Source organism: Molossus molossus, unplaced genomic scaffold (genome assembly GCF_014108415.1).
Source record: "Molossus molossus isolate mMolMol1 unplaced genomic scaffold, mMolMol1.p scaffold_m16_p_3, whole genome shotgun sequence".
NCBI lineage: Eukaryota > Metazoa > Chordata > Mammalia > Chiroptera > Molossidae > Molossus > Molossus molossus.
This window is the reverse complement of record NW_023425366.1, coordinates 114,686,997-114,707,032: the sequence shown is the minus strand read 5'-3', so window position 1 is coordinate 114,707,032 and position 20,036 is coordinate 114,686,997. Positions and strand designations below refer to the sequence as shown.

General features: G+C 44.4%; 1 protein-coding gene across 7 annotated transcripts in view; it reads left to right on the top strand.

Annotated features, from left to right (window-relative positions):
• Positions 1 to 20,036, top strand: part of RBFOX1 (RNA binding fox-1 homolog 1) — a 1,464,646-nt gene that overhangs the window by 1,371,358 nt on the left and 73,252 nt on the right. For 6 of the 7 annotated variants that reach the window (XM_036278888.1, XM_036278885.1, XM_036278887.1 and 3 more), the window contains one exon: positions 10,248 to 10,328. The exons of the other annotated variant lie outside the window; for it this stretch is intronic. In XM_036278888.1, the coding sequence (XP_036134781.1) occupies positions 10,248 to 10,328 (81 nt within the window). The remainder of the gene's footprint in view (positions 1 to 10,247; positions 10,329 to 20,036) is intronic. 7 annotated transcript variants of the gene reach the window in all.

The window sequence follows — 20,036 nt, the reverse complement described above, 5'->3', positions numbered from 1 at the left end:
CGAGGCCAGGAAGGAAAACAAAAAGTTTTTAAAGTCCATGCTTTTTCAGCTTTTTTAGACCCTAAGAGTTCACTATTTCTCCTCTCTGTGTTCTCTTCCTCTGTGTCTTATTTCTATCTTGCAAGTGGGATTTTCTCGTCTATAGAAGATGCATCCTTTTCAGAGTTTTCTTGGTTGGATTTAAAACCCTATCACAGATTGTAAAAGGTGACCAGGAGGTTCTACCTAACATTTGTAGCCCGGCAGACTCAGGTGTGTTAACCCAGACAGCCACTGCAGGTTCCTTAGACATGGGTTAGTCAAAATGGGGTTGGTGGATAGCGATCAGGCCAAGATTAAAAAGGTTATTCGATCAACTCAGGACCAAGTACCACCACTAAAATCTTTGTGAGAGAGTATGAACTTTGGAACCAGGCAAAGCTGGCTCAGATTTCAGTTTTGTCTCCTATTTTTCTCTCTCTCAGCCTTAGTTTTCTTGTGGATTTAATAAGAAAAAAATACATAAATCATGTAGAGTCTATGTAGTCAAGTCCCCAAAACTCAGTGGCATCTTAAAGGTCACTCTCATTACTATTGGCTGTAGTTGAGGTTGCTTATGTAGTCCCTATCATTTTACTATTTTTAGCAGCCTGGGCTTCCCTGGGAACTCATGAGAAATGCTGAATTTCAGCCCCCCCCCCCCCGACCTGCTAGATAAGAATCAGCATTTTCAAAGGGCCTACCAGGTGATTCAGGACACATTAATTAGAATTTGAGGAAGAAGGCTCTAGGCCAGCCCTTGTCTATATATTAACACCTGTCACCCTGAAGGCCAAATCCCTAAGAAAATAAAACTTGCCTTCATCGTTTTTGTTGTGGCTGAATATTTTCATATTCATAAATACCATATAGATCAAGTGTTCTCGTGTTTCTTTGTGTTGAACAACAATAAATTAAAAATAAAAATTTGGCCAGTATTGAAAATAAACATGGCTTTAAAATATTTTTGGTTGTCCATTAGTAACAAAAATGAAATACAATTAAAAATTTGGCAAGTATTGATAAAATGATACCCTCTAAATATTTAATGTCAGCTTCCAGGGGAGGAGCCAATGCTGTCTTGAGAGACAATTCCTGTCAGTTCTTTTCCAAACAGGAAAGAGACATTGGAACAGGGCTCAGAAAACCTTTTCTGCAAAGATGCAGACAGTGAAGATTTTAGCCTTTGTGGGCCGAAGGTCTCTGTTGCAAGTCTTCAGCTCTGTCTTGCACATAAAAGCAGCCATATACAATATGTAAATACATGTGGCTGAGTTCCAATAAAGCTTTATTTATAAATACCAAAATTTGAATTTCATTTGATTTTTTTTTTTCATTTGTCACTAAATCTTATTCTCCTATTGGTTTTTTTCTCAGTCATATGAAAATGTCAAAAGCATTCTCAGTTCATGGGCCATACAAAAATAGGCCAAATACTGTAGTTTGTTTACACCTGATTTAGAAGATGGGCCTTAAAACCATGGGTCCAGGAATCTGGTTGGTTTGATTTGCATGCAGCACTACAAGATTTCTATCTGCATGACCTTGGGCAAGATCCTAAAACTCCCTATGTCTGCACATCCCCTCTATTAATTGGGTATAATAATAGCACCTGTCTTACAGGGTTGTTAACAGTAGGAGATAATCCAGGTTAAATGTTGAACAGGTTTGCCTGGCATTTACCAGGTATTCTGTAGGCAATTATTGTCATTGCTGCTGATAATGTTAATTATCATATTGAGTCAATTGCATATTTTTTTGTAAAAGCCACTATTAGCTTAAATCTTGGAGGCAGGAGAATAGGAGAGCAGTTTGAGTGAATCATTACCTTTTTAAACAAAAAATAATCAGGAAGAACGCTGTACAGAGACTCTTTGTTGTGTCCTTTTGTATAGTCTGAAATTATGTCAAAAGAAAACAATAACAGGTAATAATATATATTTTAAAATATTATGAAAATCAAAACTTACAAAATAATTCGGAGGAAGAGTTTACTTCCACTGTACACAGATTCACTTCAGAACACATTTCAATGTGGAATTCCCCTGGTACAATTAAAACATGATTTGATTTATAAGAAATAAGCACACATACGTTCTTCTGCAACATCTGTGCCTGAATGGAAATACCTCTGTACTTAAAACTCTACCATAACCCTTCAGAGAAGCTCATCTTTCAGGCACGTATAAAAGCACTAAGTATTAGCTGTGAAAATATTCTTACGTGGATTAGCTCAACGCTAGTCTGTGTTCAAAAAATTCGCAAATGCAAAAGCATCTCAACCCATTCGGGGATTGGATACATTTGTCATTTGGAAGTTGTTACTTCCATTGGCAGGGACCACGTGGCACCCTCCCAGGCCTCCACATCCAACACAAGTTCGATGCTTCTTAAGGGACCCACAGGGATCCTGCCTCATCGATCCTCAGGGCAAGGTTCATTATGACACAGGACGGGGCACGAGTGTGGCAGCCAGAACCAAGTACCACAGACTGAGTGGCTTAAGCAACAGAAACTGATTTTCTCATAATTCTGTAGGATAAAAGTCCAAGATGAGGTGTTGGCAAGGTTGGCGTCTCCCGAGGCCTCTCTCCTTGGCTTACAGAGAGCCATCTTCTCCCTGTGTCTTCACACGGTCTCTCTCTTTGCCAGCCTGTGTCTTCATCTCTTCTTCTTACAAGGACATCGGTCATATAGAATTAGGGTCACTGTAATGGCCTCATTTTAACTTAATTACCTCTCTAAAGACCCCATCTCCAAAACAGGTGCTAGGGGTTAGGACTTCCATGTTTGAATTTGGGGGGAACACATCCAGTCCATAACAGTAGGGCAAGAAAGGGTATTCTTCCCCTGGGTGGCAAACCAAAGTGACCTCTCCATGATGATGCAGTTGCTGGTTTTATGCACCTTCTTCCCTCGCCTGCCACCAGGCAGAGTGACAGGAGAGCTAGACCAGAAGGTGCTCTTTTTGTTCCAAACGCTACAAAGAAAAGGCAAAGTTGGCCAACATACAAAATGCTAAAGATAAAAAGGGAACAAATTCTACCTCTTTGCCCACAGAAGTACCCAGAACAGGTATATTTAGTCCTTTTTTTACTTTTCTCCAAAATATGTGGAGATGAACTTAGGCCTGGATCACTCCAAGTGCCTCTGTGCAGCCTCGGGGTCACCTGGGCTGCTGATTAGAAATGCAGATTTCTGCCCAGCCAGTGTGGCTCAGTAGTTGGGCATCGGCCCATGCACCAAGAGGTCACCGGTTCGATTCCCGGTCAGGGCACATGCCCAGGTCGTGGGCCTGATCCCCAGCGAGGGGCATGCAGGAGGCGGCCAATCGATGTGCTCTCTCATCGATGTTTCTCTCTCTTTCTAATATCAATTTAAAAAAATTAAAAAAAAAGAAATGCATATTTCTGACCTGCTGACTCACATGCTCCTGGGCGTGGGCCTGAGAAGGCATCTCACTGAACACTCTCCCCAGGTGATCCTTACACTTTCATAGGCTTTAAAAACCTCTGGTTGAAGGAACGAAAGAACTTGTGGCATTGAGGTTTGGGGGAACTGGCCCATGTCCATTGGTTCTCAAAGTGTTGTCCCCCAATAAACATGAACACTTGTTCCAAATGCAAGTTCTCAGGCTTACCCCAGATCAGTGGGATCAGAAGCACTGGGAAGGGCCCCGGGGGCCTGACCCACCCTCCAGGTGAATCTGGTGCTGCAGGTGATTCTGGGAACCAGTGGGGGATCCAGTCTGCTCCTGTGGGGGCGTCTGTCTCAGTGAGCATCCATTTCTCACCAGCTCAGAGCTTGTCCTTCCACTTATGATTAACATTTTTCTACTTTTAATTTTTTTAAGTGATTTAAAAATGATTCAGCAACCACGGAAGCAGGAAGGAGTCGTTGATAATGTGAGCGATGGTCAAGGATCCTAGATGCTAGATAGCTGGTTCCTCACCTGGAATCTGCCTCTGATAGATAATAAGGCTTTGAATAAATGACATCCTTGTTTTGTATCCTTTTTCTTTTTCAATCTGTAAAAAGAGACTAATACTACCTGACTCTCTTATTAGGGAGGGAAAAATGCAGTGTAAAAATTATTTGATAAATATTGAGTAAGAGTTTCCTTTTTATGTGAAACAAAGTATTATTTCTAGTAGTAATGATGGTTACTACTGAACAGTTTCAATTATGACTGCAATATATAACAGCTCTACGGAATGAGCATTTGAAAAAGCCATGATAGTTATATCTAATAAAATTTAAATTTTATTTAAATTACCTTTAAATTTTATTTATCAGCAAACAAAATAACTGACCATGTAGTCTAAGACTTGGGGTTGATATTAGAGTCACTCCTTCGTCCTTTGTGTATCCGTCTGTTCCTGAATATGAGCACTAAACGGAACAGCATATTGTTCTTCTGAAAGGCTCTTGGGGTTCAGTGGGTATTTCCCAGAAGCCACACAGTGCCTGGCACGTAGATGCCAATTAACACCTGTTGGGTGAATGGTAATGCCTGTACCCTATATTCTCCTAGCTGAGTACTAGCAACTGTGGGAGGAATCACTGTGACAGTCCCCTGCATTCACTCACTCTTTGCTTTTGGGATTTCTCAGAGGCTCTACACAGTCACTAGGCTAAGTGACAGTGGGAAACAGGACCCCAGCAATGGTCTCTGTTTCAAGTGGACACTGGACTAGCACAAAGTAGTTTGTGGAGGAACAGACAGCACATGACATACACAGAACCTTACACGGTGGGTGGTGCAGAATTCCTGTTGGCTCTTCACTAATTTATAAAGTTTTGTTGTTATTGTTATTTTACTGTTTTTGTGTTGTTGTTGGGTTTTTTGTTTGTTTATTGTTTTTGTTTTTTTGCATTTTAATAGAGATACGTGCATCCTTCTCCAAATTCCCTAGCCCATCTTAATCTTGGAGCTAATGAAGTGAATCGGGCCCTCCCTGTTGCCAGGCAGCTGGGATGTAGCTTTGACTTTTCTTTGTAACTCAGAGATCATAGGAAGGGTCTAGTGACTCACCATGGGGCTGACTTAGACCCCTGCCCGTAAGATGCTGATCGGGAAAGGGCAGACATTGGGAAACAGCCTTTCTTTTCTTCCTTTCCCTGTTCCATTCTAGTTTTAGTTCTTGAAAGTGGAAATAACTGCCTACCAGAAACCCCTCAGGGTCTCTCCTCAGCTGCTCCCTGCCTCTTAGCTCGGTTCCCAGACCCATGGGACAGGAGAGTGAGTAAGACATGATTCCTGACCTCGTGGAGTTTAAGGCGTCCATGGGAAAGACATTCATTAAAGAGATCATTGCAACCTGATATGGAACAGCAAAGGAAGGAAGTGGAACCTGGCCAGGTAGAGGCAAATGCATCCAGTTTCTAGGAGGAGGAGCCAGAGCTGGGTCCAGAGGAAATTACCTGGGGGGTAAGGAGACTCCCTAAATTGCATTGAGGGTATTAAAAATTGACCCTGTAGTTTTAAGTGCATAATACTGAAATGTCCCCCTGGATATATTTGTGCTGCAATTATATTATTTTTATTTTGAACTGTAGGCACCTGAAGAAACTTCAAACCTCCTTTTAAAAGGGGTTTTCGACCAGTGGTGCACACAGGGGGCGGGGAGGGCTTCCTGGGAAGAAGCGGCCCCCACAGGGACCTGCAGGTGTGGAACATATCTGCTCCTGTTGCTCCGCGTGCATTTCCCACACCTGAGGGTTGGTGCTACGGTGAAATGTTTAGGCTTTTTTTTCTCCTTCCTGTCAGTGATAGGAAACAGCCATTCTAGGCTTCTCCCTGCCCCGCCAGGGCCAGGAAGGATCTCCAGGGCGTCTCCGGGTGAGACAGGGTTGGGTTGCCTCATCTGAGACATGACCCCTGGCTCACCCTCTCCCAACTAGAGAGTTCCAAGTCTGTCCTGAGAGGGGCCCTGTGGACACCTTACCAGAATTTGTGACGCTGATGATCATGGCACTCTGAGTGACCGAGGGTGACTGGCTTTGGAAAAGGCTCTAATTATTCTGAGGCCGTGGTCTGTCGTATGGAACCCCTTCCCTTCCCAATGGCGGATACAGTGACCACTTTCCAGGAAATGGATGACCAGGCTGCCCAGGCGTCATGTGACACTGGGTGACTCAACCTTCAAAGAATCAGAAAAGAGGAAAGCATTGAATCCCACAGATACAGCTGGCAACTATGTGTGAAGGTCAGGCATGCAAATTCCCAGGTATCAAAAAAGAGAGGTTGGTTGGTTGGGCAAAGCGCTATTTTGAGAGCAAAAGAAACAGAAAGAAAGAAATGGGGAGGTCTTTAAAAACACGTTAACTTAAAAGTAAAAGGTCTTTTCGAGATGAGAGTCTGCAAGCATGTATTGAGAACAATGAGAATAGCTATTCCGGAGTCATTAATTCAGGCAGAAACCCAAATAGTGTCCCCATTAGGAGACAAAGGCAATGGGTACTTGTGAGAAAGGGAAGTAGAACAATTACATCCATCCAAGGGAGGCATTTCTATTGGTGTAGGGAACATAATAAAGTGATGCTAATTCTAAACAAAGTTTTTAATTTTCAGTCCAGTAGTCATCAGTTCAGTCGTCACAATAACTTCTTTCTCGTTATCTTTGCAAACTGTTCTTTGGGACCTGTTGCTGAGGCTGAGACCAAAGATTTTGCCCTGATTGTAACACTCCAAAAGTTGCAGGTATACATAGGCTTGTAAGGCAGTTCCCATGGCCTGGGGGCTCCGGCCCATTTTAAAATGTCTCCATTTATATTACTGTTTGCACATATAATAAATTGCATTTGTTGATCCCTCTGAGGACCAGGATTTTTTTCTAAGGGTTTGGGATAAAAAGATGAGCAGGATTAGCCTCTGGCCCAGGGGCATGTTGTGCTGCTAAGAAGACCGGTATCTAATACGAAGTTGTAACACAGCATGACAAAGATCTACCGGGGACACGTGTGATAGAAGCATCGAAGAGGGAGCAATGGAATGACGCCTGGGGACTCAGAAGAGAGGGGGTGACTTAAACCACACAGAAGGAAGAAGGAAAGGCATTTATTTTTAAACTGAAGCACATGAAATTGCCAATTCCAGCCCAATTTAACATAGAAACGAATGGTCAGTTTCTGACAGTTTTAACTTAGCGGTAAAAACAGGACTAGGTTTCGTCCTTTCACCAGCTCTCATCGAATGGTGGGAACTACCCAGAAGCTGTGTGAGGGTGGTTCTGACGACTGCAGGCCAGGAGGACAGGATAATATGGGAATTGACCGAGGAACGGGTACACATTGGACATAGGCGCCATACTGAAATTATAAGGAGCTTTATAAGCAAAAACACAGAAGTCTAAGGATGTCACCATGATTTGTAGACAGGTCGTGGTAGTCAGAGGTGGATGGTCTATACTGGGGGGTGATGGGGGCCGATGGCAGACTCACCTCTGTACAGTCATTAGACGGCTGTATCGCAAAGTACGGTGGGAGACCTTGTGACCACTCCTCCTGCTGCTGGGACCCTGTTATCTGTTCGACTCCTTTTCTAAACAAACACACATTCCTCTCCCCCACCCAATTAATGCACGGAGGTTTCAGAGTTTTCCTCTGTTGCTTTGCTTTTGCCTAATTCAAAGCTTTCTTTTTAGAAAAGGTCACGGTGTACGAAGAGAACACACAATGAGTACTTTGCTAATTAAATTGGAGGATGTTCTTGGGTAAAATCAAAACCGAGTCCTGTGACGGTGTAGATTTTGTTTTACAAAGGTTCAAAATCGTTGTATAAAGAAATTGTTTTTAACTGCTAAGAGCACATCCAGAGACGCTATCGTAGTCCCGTGTCTCAGGATCCACAGCGTGAGAGAATTAGGTAAGCTTCACTATACCCCACCAGGGTTCCTGACCCTTGACCCCGTGGTTTTAACTGCACAATACTAAAATGTCCTTCTGAATCCTCTTTTTTTTTTTTTTTGCTACAATTACATTATTTATCATTTGAAACCTAGGCACCCCAAGGAACCTCAGATCTCAGTTTAAAAGTGTTTTGTAACCAGAGGTGTCCCTGGAAGTCCCAGTGAAGAACTTTCCCATGCTCCACCTGCCCGAGGCCCACGCTGGGAGATTCCGATGAGGCGGCTCGCCTCTGTCCTGTAGAAACATTCGTTCCTCTAAGAGTTCTAGCCATGAGCAAGAGCGTGCCGATGTCCTCTCAAAGTCAGCCCGGGCCTCTGGTACAGCAGGTGGGGTTAGGGCCTGTCTCTCTGCTGCGTGTCCTGCCTCCTGGTGGCTGATTTTAGCCCCCACACTCCATGATCTGATGTTCGGTTTGTTCTCTGTTAATCCCCGCACTAAACCATTTTCCTGACAGGACTGGAAATACCCGCTGCAGAGAAATGAGACCATGGGAAGGCTCATAAGTTACAGTGAACTGTTCTCACCTAAAGCAGAAAGAAGAAAGCATTGCTGGTTTAGCAAAGGTTGATTATGACTCAGCCCCATCTAGACTGCCAAAGGAAGTCAGCGGATTTGCTTTTGCACGTAGGCCTTTGAAGGAGGAGGACAGGGGCGGGGGCTGTCCTCCGCCATAAGCACGGACACCAGGGTAAACAGGAGAGGGTCTAGGGACATTCCCTCAGATAGAACTCCCTTCCGGGGCTACTTCTTGTCTAACATTGCATGAACTTGGCCGACCTGGTGTTGGAGGAGGGTGAGATGAGCTAGGAATTTTAACAGAATCTTTGTTGTAACCTGGAAATAATGTACAAAATCCGGAGAACAGAGCGGACAAGTGGAATTGTGGGATGGCTTCTCCATATCCTTCTGGGATCCCTCTCTTTTGGCGTGGTACCTGAAGGACGGTGGAGCAGAGGGAGGGAGGCCACCTCTGGGATGGTCTGGGTTTGTAAATCAGGAAAGATGACTGTCTCTTCATGGCATCCTGGGGCAGTCCCTCACTCACTCTGCAAGTTTTAACTACACTTTTGTTGAGCTTGGGCAAGATAAGAAAAAATTATAGACTGTCCCCAACACCTCTCGAGGACAAGTCTCCAAGGGTACAGGTGAGTTCCCGGTTCCCGGGGGAACAGGTTTCCTTCCACGGGAGGTTGGTTGTGACGATGACGGGAGAATCCAGAAACCAGTGCAGGCAGCTGACCTTGCCCAGACAGGGAGGGGGACAGACACCCTAGGAATGGATTTCCATCTTCAAGAACGGGCTGAAAAATCCTGAAACGTCTCTCTCACAGTTTTCAAAGCCTTTAAGTTTGAGCCATGCAGTGGCAGGAGAGCAGAATTGATGCCCCGGAGATTCTGACCCTGGTCATCCTTGAAGGAGGTGGTTGTGCTAAACATGGCATAGATTGAGAGATCTCTCCGGATCCCGCCGTTCCTCCCCGCTGGAAAATTCCATTTTGCAAGGATGAGCCCGGTGCCCTTTGCTTTAAATCAGGTGGGGAAAGTCATGGCTGCAATGCAGCTGTGGCCGGGCCGCAGAGCTAGCGAGACTCCTCTCCCCGTGCATGGCTGGGGGCTTCCGGGGAGAAAGGGGAAACGCAGAAGTCCCGGGCTGTCTCACCCTGAACCCAGAGGGGGTCCCAGGTGGGTCACGGGATTGGCGAAAGTTACATTTGTTTCTTCCCTGCCTTACTTCTGCCCTTTCTCTGCAGAACTGATTCCGAGAGACTCAAGTTGCAGGGGAGGGCACATTGCCTGTGAACATACCAACACAGGGGCTTACCAGTCACCGAGTGAGGATTAGGTGGCAGCCCCTGGGCTGGGCATGTCTGCAGTGATTCACCACCCCCCCTGGAGGGAGGCATAGTCACCCCGTTTTCCAGAGGGGAATCCCAAGGCACAGAGAGGTACAGCCACTTACCACGATCACACAGCTAGGCAATGTCTGAGTCGGGCTCGTTATCTCATTTTTCTCTGAAATTTTGAAACTCTCTTTAGAGCATGGCATGCTGCTTCCGTTAATGATCTGAAAAACGGGGGTCCTGGGGCAGCCAGACCCCACTGTTCACACCTGATGTGACCAGGAATGACAGGTGCTGGGTGGGCTGGGGGTGGGCTTCCACGATCCCCTGTGCGAAGGCAGGGGCTGCTGTGGGGGCCCCACCCTGCGCTCTGGGCCGTGGCTGTTTTCACTTCTATGTCTTTCTCCTTTGCGTTGCCGGGATCGCTCAGGTGCCATGTGCCTGTTCCCAGACACCATCTCTCTCTCTCTCTCGTAGGCACCGTGCTGCTGTGCCAGGCAAACCAGGAGGGATCTTCCATGTACAGTGCCCCCAGTTCACTTGTATATACTTCCGCAAGTAAGCCCATGTTGCGGCTCTCTCTCTCTTTTGTTTTGTTTGGTAATGAGTCCAGTCACCTTCCCTGCCATGTAAATTCTCTCCCCTCCCCCTGCACCCCCCCTCCCATGTGGCTCCCTCCCAGGTGAATTTGATTTTCATAAGCATGTCTCTGTTTTCCCCGTTGCCTGAGCATCCACTCCCTCTGCTCATTACGTCTGAATCCTCACCTCCCAGATGTCCCAACCATTCTTTGTGAAGACCGGTCAGGACTGGGCCCTGTGGATGGGACATGGGACACTGGGGTGGGGGAGGGGAGCGGGAGGGGGACGTGTAGCCCATTGCCTGCCTTCCACCACAGCTTTGTAGATTCACATGAGAATAACTGAAGTAAAATATTCAGGCCATGCAGCTGGCACCCCAGCCTAGCAACAGGTGCTTCATCAGTCCTCTCAAGCACGTCCTCCCTGTGGGAAATAGCAGTGGCCTGGGCTAGTGAATTATTTGCAAGGCTGTTCTGTCCTTGGCTGTGTGATTCCACGGAGGAGGAGGAGAAGAAGGAGGAGGAGGAGGAGGGTAAAGAGAGAAAAGAATATGGTTGTCTCCCAGGTTAACGGGGGGGAAACAACAATGTCAAGGTTCTTTCATAGCTATAAATAGAGCCATCAAGGGCTAGGGGGAGGAAACCAAAACAACCATGGAAACTAGATCACAGTGTTGAGGTGGAGAATACAGGGTCCCTCTGTCTGGGACCGATGCTCTGAAAAATGCCTGGTCCCACCCCATTTCCCAGAGCAGGGCCTAAAGTGCTCAAGGTCCCCACTGTGGTTCCCCAGCTGGCCCAGCCCTCCTCCAAGTCTCTGAGCCACAGTCTAGACCTTGTCATCGATTTCATTCAGCCTGTATACACCCCATGAACCTTTTGTAACTGACCAAATGGGTCCTTGCTGGGATCCGTGCTCAAGAGTGAGTCTGGGGATCAGGGGAAGGTTGGATGCTTCTGAGACTGACTGGAGAAGGGGGGTGAGGAGCAGAGGCCAGAGACTCACAGTGATTGAGAGGATGAGAGACAGTGGAGAATCCCCACCATGTGCCAAGACCCAGCATCTCAATCTCCAAAGGCTGAGACAAGCCCAGCTCTTTGCTGTAGGGCAAAGGTTAGAAGTAGCGGCAGTGACCCCATGAGCAACATGAGGCTCTCTGAAGGCTTTGAGTCCTGGGGCAGCCAAGTCCTCCCCCCGACCAGAGTAAGAATCTTCATGAGCAGTTCTGACACTTGTGAAATGCAAGGTCTTCAAGAAGCCCAGATCTAGCCACACTGGCCAGAAGTGGTTCTTTCTGAATCTATGGGAAGCATGTCTGTATGGCATAGAGCAGAATGCTACTGTACATTTTCACATACTCAACTTTGTTTGATCCTCGCAAAGTCTGCACCAGGTAGGTGTTGTAATGTTTGCTTTCCAGCCTAGGAAATGGAGGTACTGGGAGGTGGGGGAATCCTGGGCACCTGGGACCACACAGCCAGCATATGGAGGCTTGTTTTTCAAACCTGGGGAAATTATTTGACCTTCAACTGCTTTTCTGGCCCCATTCCACTGGAAAACTCATCATCATCCAGGTTTCTCCCTCTTCTCTAGAAACGCTGTCTGAAGGAGAAGGGGTAGAGTTCCAAAGTGTTACTTTGTTTTTTCTTTAGGAGCCATCTGGGATCCAATGTCCTACATCTGCCTGTACTCTCCAGTAGGGTGCTCCTCTGATGGAGACACTGACTCTTTCAGTTACTGAATTTTGATGAGTGTTACTCTAATCCGCCTACTGGAAAGTGTGGCTTTCTGCAATCAGAGTCTGTCTTTATATTTCAGTTCTCTTTTCAGAAGGGGGAAAAAAAAAATCAATCCAAAAAAGGGCTAGGTTTAATGGGTACAGATATCAGATATTCTGGAGTGACTCGGGAAATTGTGTCCTCACGTCAAACATGGACCGGTGGGGCTCAGCGGATCGAGAGTCGTCCCATGGACTGAGAGGTCCAGGTTCGATTCCAGGTCAGGGCACATGCGCGGGTTGTGGGCTCAATCCCCAGTAGGGGGCGTGCAGGAGGCAGCTGATAGATGCATTGCTCTCACGTCGATGTTCCTATATCTCTCTCCAAAAAATCAATAAAAACATATTTTTTAAAAAATGGATGAAACACACATAGAAAATGAAATCATGGGAAGCATCCATCAGCAAACTACTGCCCAAGGGCCAAATCCAACCCACAGCCTCTTTTGTAAGGCTTGTGAGCAAAGAATGGGTTTAGATTTTTCCCAGCATTATAAAAACAAAGCAAAAGCCAAAAAATGACATGGAAGAGACATAGGTGACCCACGGAGCCTAAAATCTTGATAATCTTGTTCTTTACCAAAAAAAGTATTCTGATTGATTCAAAGGATCCATTTTATTATTGAAAATAGAAAATGAGACTGTCGCTTCATTGCTTATAATGATATTTTTTTTCTGAGTTTAAGAGTAAAATTTTATGATTATACAAACCAATATGTCCAACACCCTTCATTTGAAAATTGCATAACCAGTCATATTATCTACACATCTTTCAGCCTATGATTTTCACTTATTATCATGTTATGTGCACTTTAGGAAAATATGTTAATGACCTCCTAATAATCTATTGTTTACTGATATTACATTTTAATCTACCCCCCCTCCATTTGGGGTACTTAGGTTGATAGCACTTTTTCAAAAATAATAATAATAAAAAAAATGTCCTTGTATATAGTAGTATCAAAGAAAATAACAATTAATAACTAATCCTCCTATCCCATGATGAAACAAAACAAAAACCCCTTAGTTAATGGTTCCTACCCCTTAATTAATGGTATTTAGACTGACAAGCTCAGGCAGTATTTTGTAAGGGCAACCGACCTGAGACCTCCTCTTCCCCACTGGGGTGGCTGGAAGCTTTAAGGTCTAACAGTGTGACCTCTTTTACTCTCCGGATCTGGCCTTTTCCCCAAATGCTGAAGCTCCTTCACTTCCCACAGATCTTTTAGGATTCACCTGGTTTTTATCCTGAAAGCTCATGTTTCTCATTTTGGACTAAAGTTGTGCTCCTGGAGAGAGGTGTGTATGAACTGCGCTTTGGTAAATTGTATTCTATGTTTTTACTGACTTCCAGAGTACTCCTGAGTTTGTTTGTTTGTTTGTTTGTTTGTTTGTTTTCATGCATCTTTAACTGGCCTTGGATGTTGAAGACTTAAATTGTCCTTCTTCGTAGCCAAATACCTCATCATCAGTGAATGACGCTCTTACATGCAGTGGGGAGATGGTTTTTAAAGGAACCCTGTTGAGTTAGTCAGTAATGAAAATAACTCCTACTGAAGTTACCTGCTTTTTAAGATGCATTTTTGCGTAATCGTTGCCCCCTTACGTGAATCATGCTAACAACATGGCCCAGGACACTAAAACATGAAGAGAAAGATCTTCACTCAGCCTCTGTCAATGCAGCTTAATAGCACAGACTCTCCCATCGCAGCACCCCGGCTGACTCCCGTTCCCCTCATTCCCCTTAGCCTAGTGGGAAGCCCTAGTTCAAGCTGTGTCGTGGGACATCACATATGCCCTTCATGTCCTGATCAACCTCTCATTCAGAGTGGACAGTGCACCTACTTTCATTAAACATAAATAAAGTCAGAGCAGCCCTGGCCGGGGGGCGCAGTTAGTTGGAGTATCGTCCTGTACACCAAACAAGTTGTAGGTTTGATTTACAGTCAGGGCACATACCTAGGTTGTGGGTTTGATCCCCAGTTGGGGCAACCTATCAATGTTCCTCTCTCATATCAATGTCTCTCTCTCTCTCTCTCTTCCTTGGGTGAGGATTAAAAAAAAGAAGTCAGAACAAAACTCCAGAGAATTAGGCAAGATCACTTGGTCCCAAATGCATGTAATATTAATAGTGGTGTCTTAAGATATTAATTCTAACCAGCTAAATTAAATGAACAAAATACTCGTATTTATTTGAAAATAATTTTAATTAATTAACCACATGTTTGCTTTGAGTAGCGGACAGCGCAACCCCTAGGCGTGGGCCGTGGGCTCCTCCCGTTGGTGCTGGAGGCACCAGCCGTGGCATTGCTGTCCGCACACAGTGATGCATATGTCAGAAAGGTCTCCAGGCAGAAGCAGGATGGTAAGGAACACATCACCTTCCTCCAAGTTAAAACACTGCTCCCATCTTCATTTGTTCAAATACAAAGCAGCAAATCACTGGTTTCATAAATGTGAAAGCCCATCTCTAATATGGACTAGCAGAGCCGGCAATCACTCAGCCTGAGTTCCCTATGGAGGAGATGTTCCCAGAAGCAGGTATATATTATCAGCTTTCTTCTCTTTTCTTTGCAACGTTATGAATAGATCTGAAATGAGGAATGTGACATATGCTTATTATAATCAGGGAAACATGCAAATAAACACAAACACACACGTGTTCCCACTTTATTCAAAAATACAAACCCTTAAAATAATTCACATGAACTCTCTGGTAAGTATCTATCCACATTTTCTTTTTTATAATAATGCAAAGAAGGACATACACACATGCCATGGGAGGTGTTAGTAGTATGTTTTTTTGTTGTTGTTTTTTATTCTTACCCGAGGACATTTTTACATTTATCTTTATATAGAGCAGGAAGAAGACAGGGAGGAAGAGAGAAAGAGAAATATCGATGTGAGAGAGACACATTGAGTGGTTGCCACCCACACAACCCCAACCAGGGCTGGGGACAAACTGCAACCAAGGTACGTGCCCTTAGCAGAAACCAAACCCAGGTCTCTCTGTTCCGTGGGCTGATGCTCTAACCACTGAGCAAAACCAGCCAGGGGAGTAGTATGGTTTTAAACAGAGGGGAGTAGTTTGGCTGGTGTGAATCAGTGGTTGATTGTCAACCCATGCACCCAAAAGTCGCTGGTTCAATTCCCAGTCATGACACATGCCCAGGTTGTGGACCCGATCCCTAGTGGGGGTCATGCAGGAGGTGGCCAATTGATGTTCTCTCTCATCGATGTTTCTACCTCTCTCTAAAATCAATAAAGAAAAAAAAAAATTTTTTATAGAGGGGAAGGTACACATACTATACACATACATTTTATGTTCACAGTACACATATTATTCATGTTTTGTTTCATTTCATAACACACATTGACCATCTCCCTTTGAGCCTTTTGATACACTCGTGCTGTTCTATGATGGGGTGGTCCACAGTCTATTCAGCCATTCTCCATCCATAGGAGTTGAAGGTTTTTCTTCTTATATCCCTTCCATAAAGGTGGCAGCAAACACTTTCGCACGTACCCTGACACACCAGCCCTTCACATTCACACCCAGGCTCCCAAACATGGGATTATTGCTTCTGTCCCAACATTCTTGCCAGCACCTGCCTATCTTTCTCTCTGTAATTTTGCAAAGTGCATGGATGAAAAATAGCATCTCGTTTGCTCCACTGAGCCTTTGCCTTTCTCCTAGGGAACAGCATCAGCCTTCACACATTTGAGTGTTGCCAGGATGTTACCTCTTGTGAATTTTCAATATGCATTTGCCCATTTCTCTTATGAGTTTTCTCCTTTTGTTTTTAATTCACACCGAGAGATCGCTATTCATCAGGGAGAAGAACCTGAGAATAGATGTTGCCAACCTCTGTCTTCTTTTGATCATTTGCTTACATTCCAGCATATAGTTTTAATTATGTAAGCAAATATATCTGTCTCTTCTTTTGTTATTGACACCAGGGTGCCAGCGAGGTCTGTTCTGGGGGGATCACTCTTCCTGGCTCATAGATGACGACCTCCTCACTGCATTGTCACGCTGAAGGCACTAACCTTTTCATGGGGGCTCCATCCAAGCCTACTTACTTCCCATTCCTAAGTACTATCATATTGGGACTTTGGCATAAATATATGAGTTTAGGGGTCAGGGAGTGAGCACAATTCATCCATAGAAGCACCTTGACGCAGACGAGCCACTTTTATTTGTCAAGGGCTCAGAAAGAAAGCATTTTTCAGCAGCAATTTCTATATGGTTCTATTATACGCTTATCAATGCAAACAAGCGTATTTTTACATAGTTACCTAGAAGCCACAGCTTCCAATCCATACGAGAAAAATTCCTAAAATGAAAGGAAGATGACTGTTAATTCCCTCTAAATTTTTACCCCTGACAACTTGGGGGGAAAATATCTATCACAGACAAATGCTCAGGAAACCTAAATGTTAACAAAATGCAAAATCATCTCCTCTATTCACTTTTATGAAACTCAAGGGCAAGCGGTAGTGGCATAGTTTTAATTGATATATTGATTGCAGATTTTATGGAAGTAATTGTGTGGAATGCATAAAACAATGATTTAAGTGGCAGAAACATACATAAATCAGGCCTGCGCTGTTCTACATTTAGGTAATGGATAGAACTTCCATTGGTTTCTGTAATTAAAGCAATGGCCTCAATTAATTTATGGCTTCCTCTTTCTTCTGCCCGATACAGAAAATGTCAGTAGACTGAGTTCAGTTAATAGAAAGTGCACAGACAGGGCACTGAGTTACTGATACACTGGTTTAAAAAAAAAAAAATCCCTGTTCTCTTCCTCTTTCCAGTAACTCAGAGCCTTGTGGCTGCCTCCCAGAAGCTTTTTCTAATCGTCTGGAGGGATTGCTCAGAAGAAGAATCTGTGCTGGGACTAGGGGGAGGGAAGTGAGGCATTCGCTGGAGACAAGATTTACAGAGGCACCAGGAAGCTCGGTCATCACGATAAATACTATGCTAACACGATATTTCAAAATATTGAACTTTAATAGAAAAAAAATCCATTGAACAAATATCAAAATTTGTCCTACAGACTGGATGATTATCATTAATTTTTCTTCTGTTCAGCACCTCTTTAATTTTTTAAAATATTTTTATTGATTTTTTTATTTTTATTTTTTTAGAGAGAGAGAGGAAGGGAGAGGGAGAGAGGAAGGGAGAGGGAGAGAGGAAGGGAGAGGGAGAGAAGAAAAGAAACATCAATGTGAGAGCAGAGCATCGATTGGCTGCCTCCTGCAACCCTGTACCAGGGATCAAGTCTGAAACTCAGAAACCCAAGCATGTGCCTTGACCAGGAATCAAACCTGAAATCTTTTGGTGCATGGGACAATGCCCAACCAACTGAGCCACACCAGCCAGGACTTTATATTTAAGTTTCGATAGTCTGTTTATCATAAAATGTTTACAATAATTTTTTAATTAAAAAAATTGCATTGAACTATGATTTGTCCTGATTACTTGGTTTTAGCTATTTATTTAACTTTTTGGTGGTCCCTCATTTAAATTTTGCACTCAAAGTTAGTGCTTAACTGGTCTTACCCTAGTTCTGGCCCTGATATAATAATAATATTTTTATTATTATTATTATTATTAAGTGATTAATGAGAACTTACTAGATGTTGAGCATTCTGCTAGCCATTCATGTGAACTTTCTCACTTATTCCTTACAAGAAAACTATGAAATAGGTATAATTATTATGCCCCCCTTTACATGCAAAAATTTAAGGTCAGCCCGGCTGGTGTAGCTCAGTGGTTAGGTGTCAACCCATGCACCAAGAGGTCACCGGTTCAATGCCCAGTCAGGGCACATGCCCAGGTTGTGGGCCCGATCCCCAGAGGGGTCATGCAGGAGGCGGCCAATCGATGTTCTTGCTCATCGATGTCTCTATCTCTCTCTCCCTTCCACTCTATCTAAAATCAATAAAGAAAAACAATTAAGGTCAGAGGGATTAAGGAACTTGTCCAGTATCACTCAGCCAGGTCAACTTTGAACCTTTGCAGCCAGCCTAACAGAATGTCAAGCCTTCCAGTTTTACTGGTCACTAAAGTTACACACCGGTGGGCGCAAACACACTCTGAGGGGAGTGGTCAGGTGGAACCCGAGGCAGCTGTCCAGGCCAAACTTGTCCTTCCCCACAGGATTCCTGGAGAGGCCATTCCCCCGTCTGCTCTGCCTGGCCTGGGGTTGGCAAAATTGTTCTTGCGAAGGCCGCAGAGTAAATATTCCCGGCCATCTGGCCCCTATTGCAACTACTCAGCTCTGTCCTTACAGCTTGAAAGTAGCCATAGATAATGCATCAATGAATAGGTGTAGCTGTGTATCCAATAAAACTTTATTTACAAAACAGTCTTTAGACCAGATTTGGCCCATAGGTTACCAACCCCTTTGTCAGGCCATAACTTAAAAGGGCAGGACACTGGGCAGCTGGCTACCTGGGGGTGGAGATTAAAAAGAGACTTCTTTTCAATGTGCACGCTCCTGTACTTCTGGTATTATTTTATCACATTTCAAAACAAATAATGTAAGGTGGGCATGTAAGAAAACACCCTCCCTTGCGACATATTAAATAGGATAGAAACATAAATTCAGTCTAGATACAACGGGGTGATGTAGTTTTGCTCTCCCAACAAAGAAACAAACAAATCTGGATTTGGAGACTTTATTTTGGTGCTATTGGCCTCCTCTGCTACTGGCCCCAGTTTTCCTGGGGTAAACAGTGAGATGCTCTTAGCTTACCCAGAATCCTGCCTTCTCCACCCAGGCCCCTTCTGTCTCCTCCCACACACTTCCCAACAATGCTGGCTCTGCAAGACCCTGCAGACGGATCCTTCTAATCAGGAAGGAGACAGTGCCTCATTTTTCCCGAGTCATGACTCAGCATTACAGTGACAACATGCTGAGGTGCCCTGTGTCACCTTCTCTGAAATCATCCCTTCCTCCTTACTCATCTTATCAGTCCTTGGATGGAGGAAGGGGTTGAAAATGCATGACTTCATTCAGCCCATCTTTACCAAGTCCTCTCTATATGCCAGGTACCATTCTGTGCTCTGGGAATACTGCGTGAACATGACATCCACAAGTTGACTTCTATAGTCCCTACATTCCTCTAGACAAGATAGATAACACAGCTCTGTAAGGCCAAGATCGCAAACACATTACTCATAGGGATATTTGGGAGGGGATTCCCAATAGAAGAGTTACCCACTGTTACACCTTGGTAGGTGAACTAAATATCTCTGCTCTCACCATCATTCCACACTAGAGATACATACATACTTAGCTTCTGAGGTCCTTGTCCCCTCCTTAAATTCATGGAAGAGGAGATTTTGAGACACCTACAATGTGCCCTACTCTGCCTGTCACCTCGATTAAAGCACCCGATGCCTGAGCGATTGAGGAGCTGTCCATGGTTGGACACAGTTGTCCAGCAAACACTACTGATGGAAGAACTCCAGAAACCATTCTCCTCCATCACCCAAGCACCATCTCTTTGCTTTCTCCATCTGTCCTGCTTACCCACAGCCCAGCACATCTCTCATTCTTTAAGAGATTACTTTTAAGAGGTTTTTGTGTTTGTTTGTTTGTTTCACTAGTAATTCCACCGGGACACCGGTTTTCTGAAGAGGTTCATTTGTATTTTAAATCCCCACCATTTCCAACCCAACTGGGTTAACTCCTTCACCGATGTCTGTGGTTACTTCAGCTGAGTCATCATAACCCTAGACCACTCTTTGATGACTGTTTTGTCCTTTACAAAAAATACACTTCAGCGGCGGCGGGGGGGGGGGGGGGGGTGTCACTAGTAAAACGCCATCCACCCATAATTGTTTAAAGGGAAGAATCTGCAATGAAGCCACATTTCAGGCAGCTGCTGTCT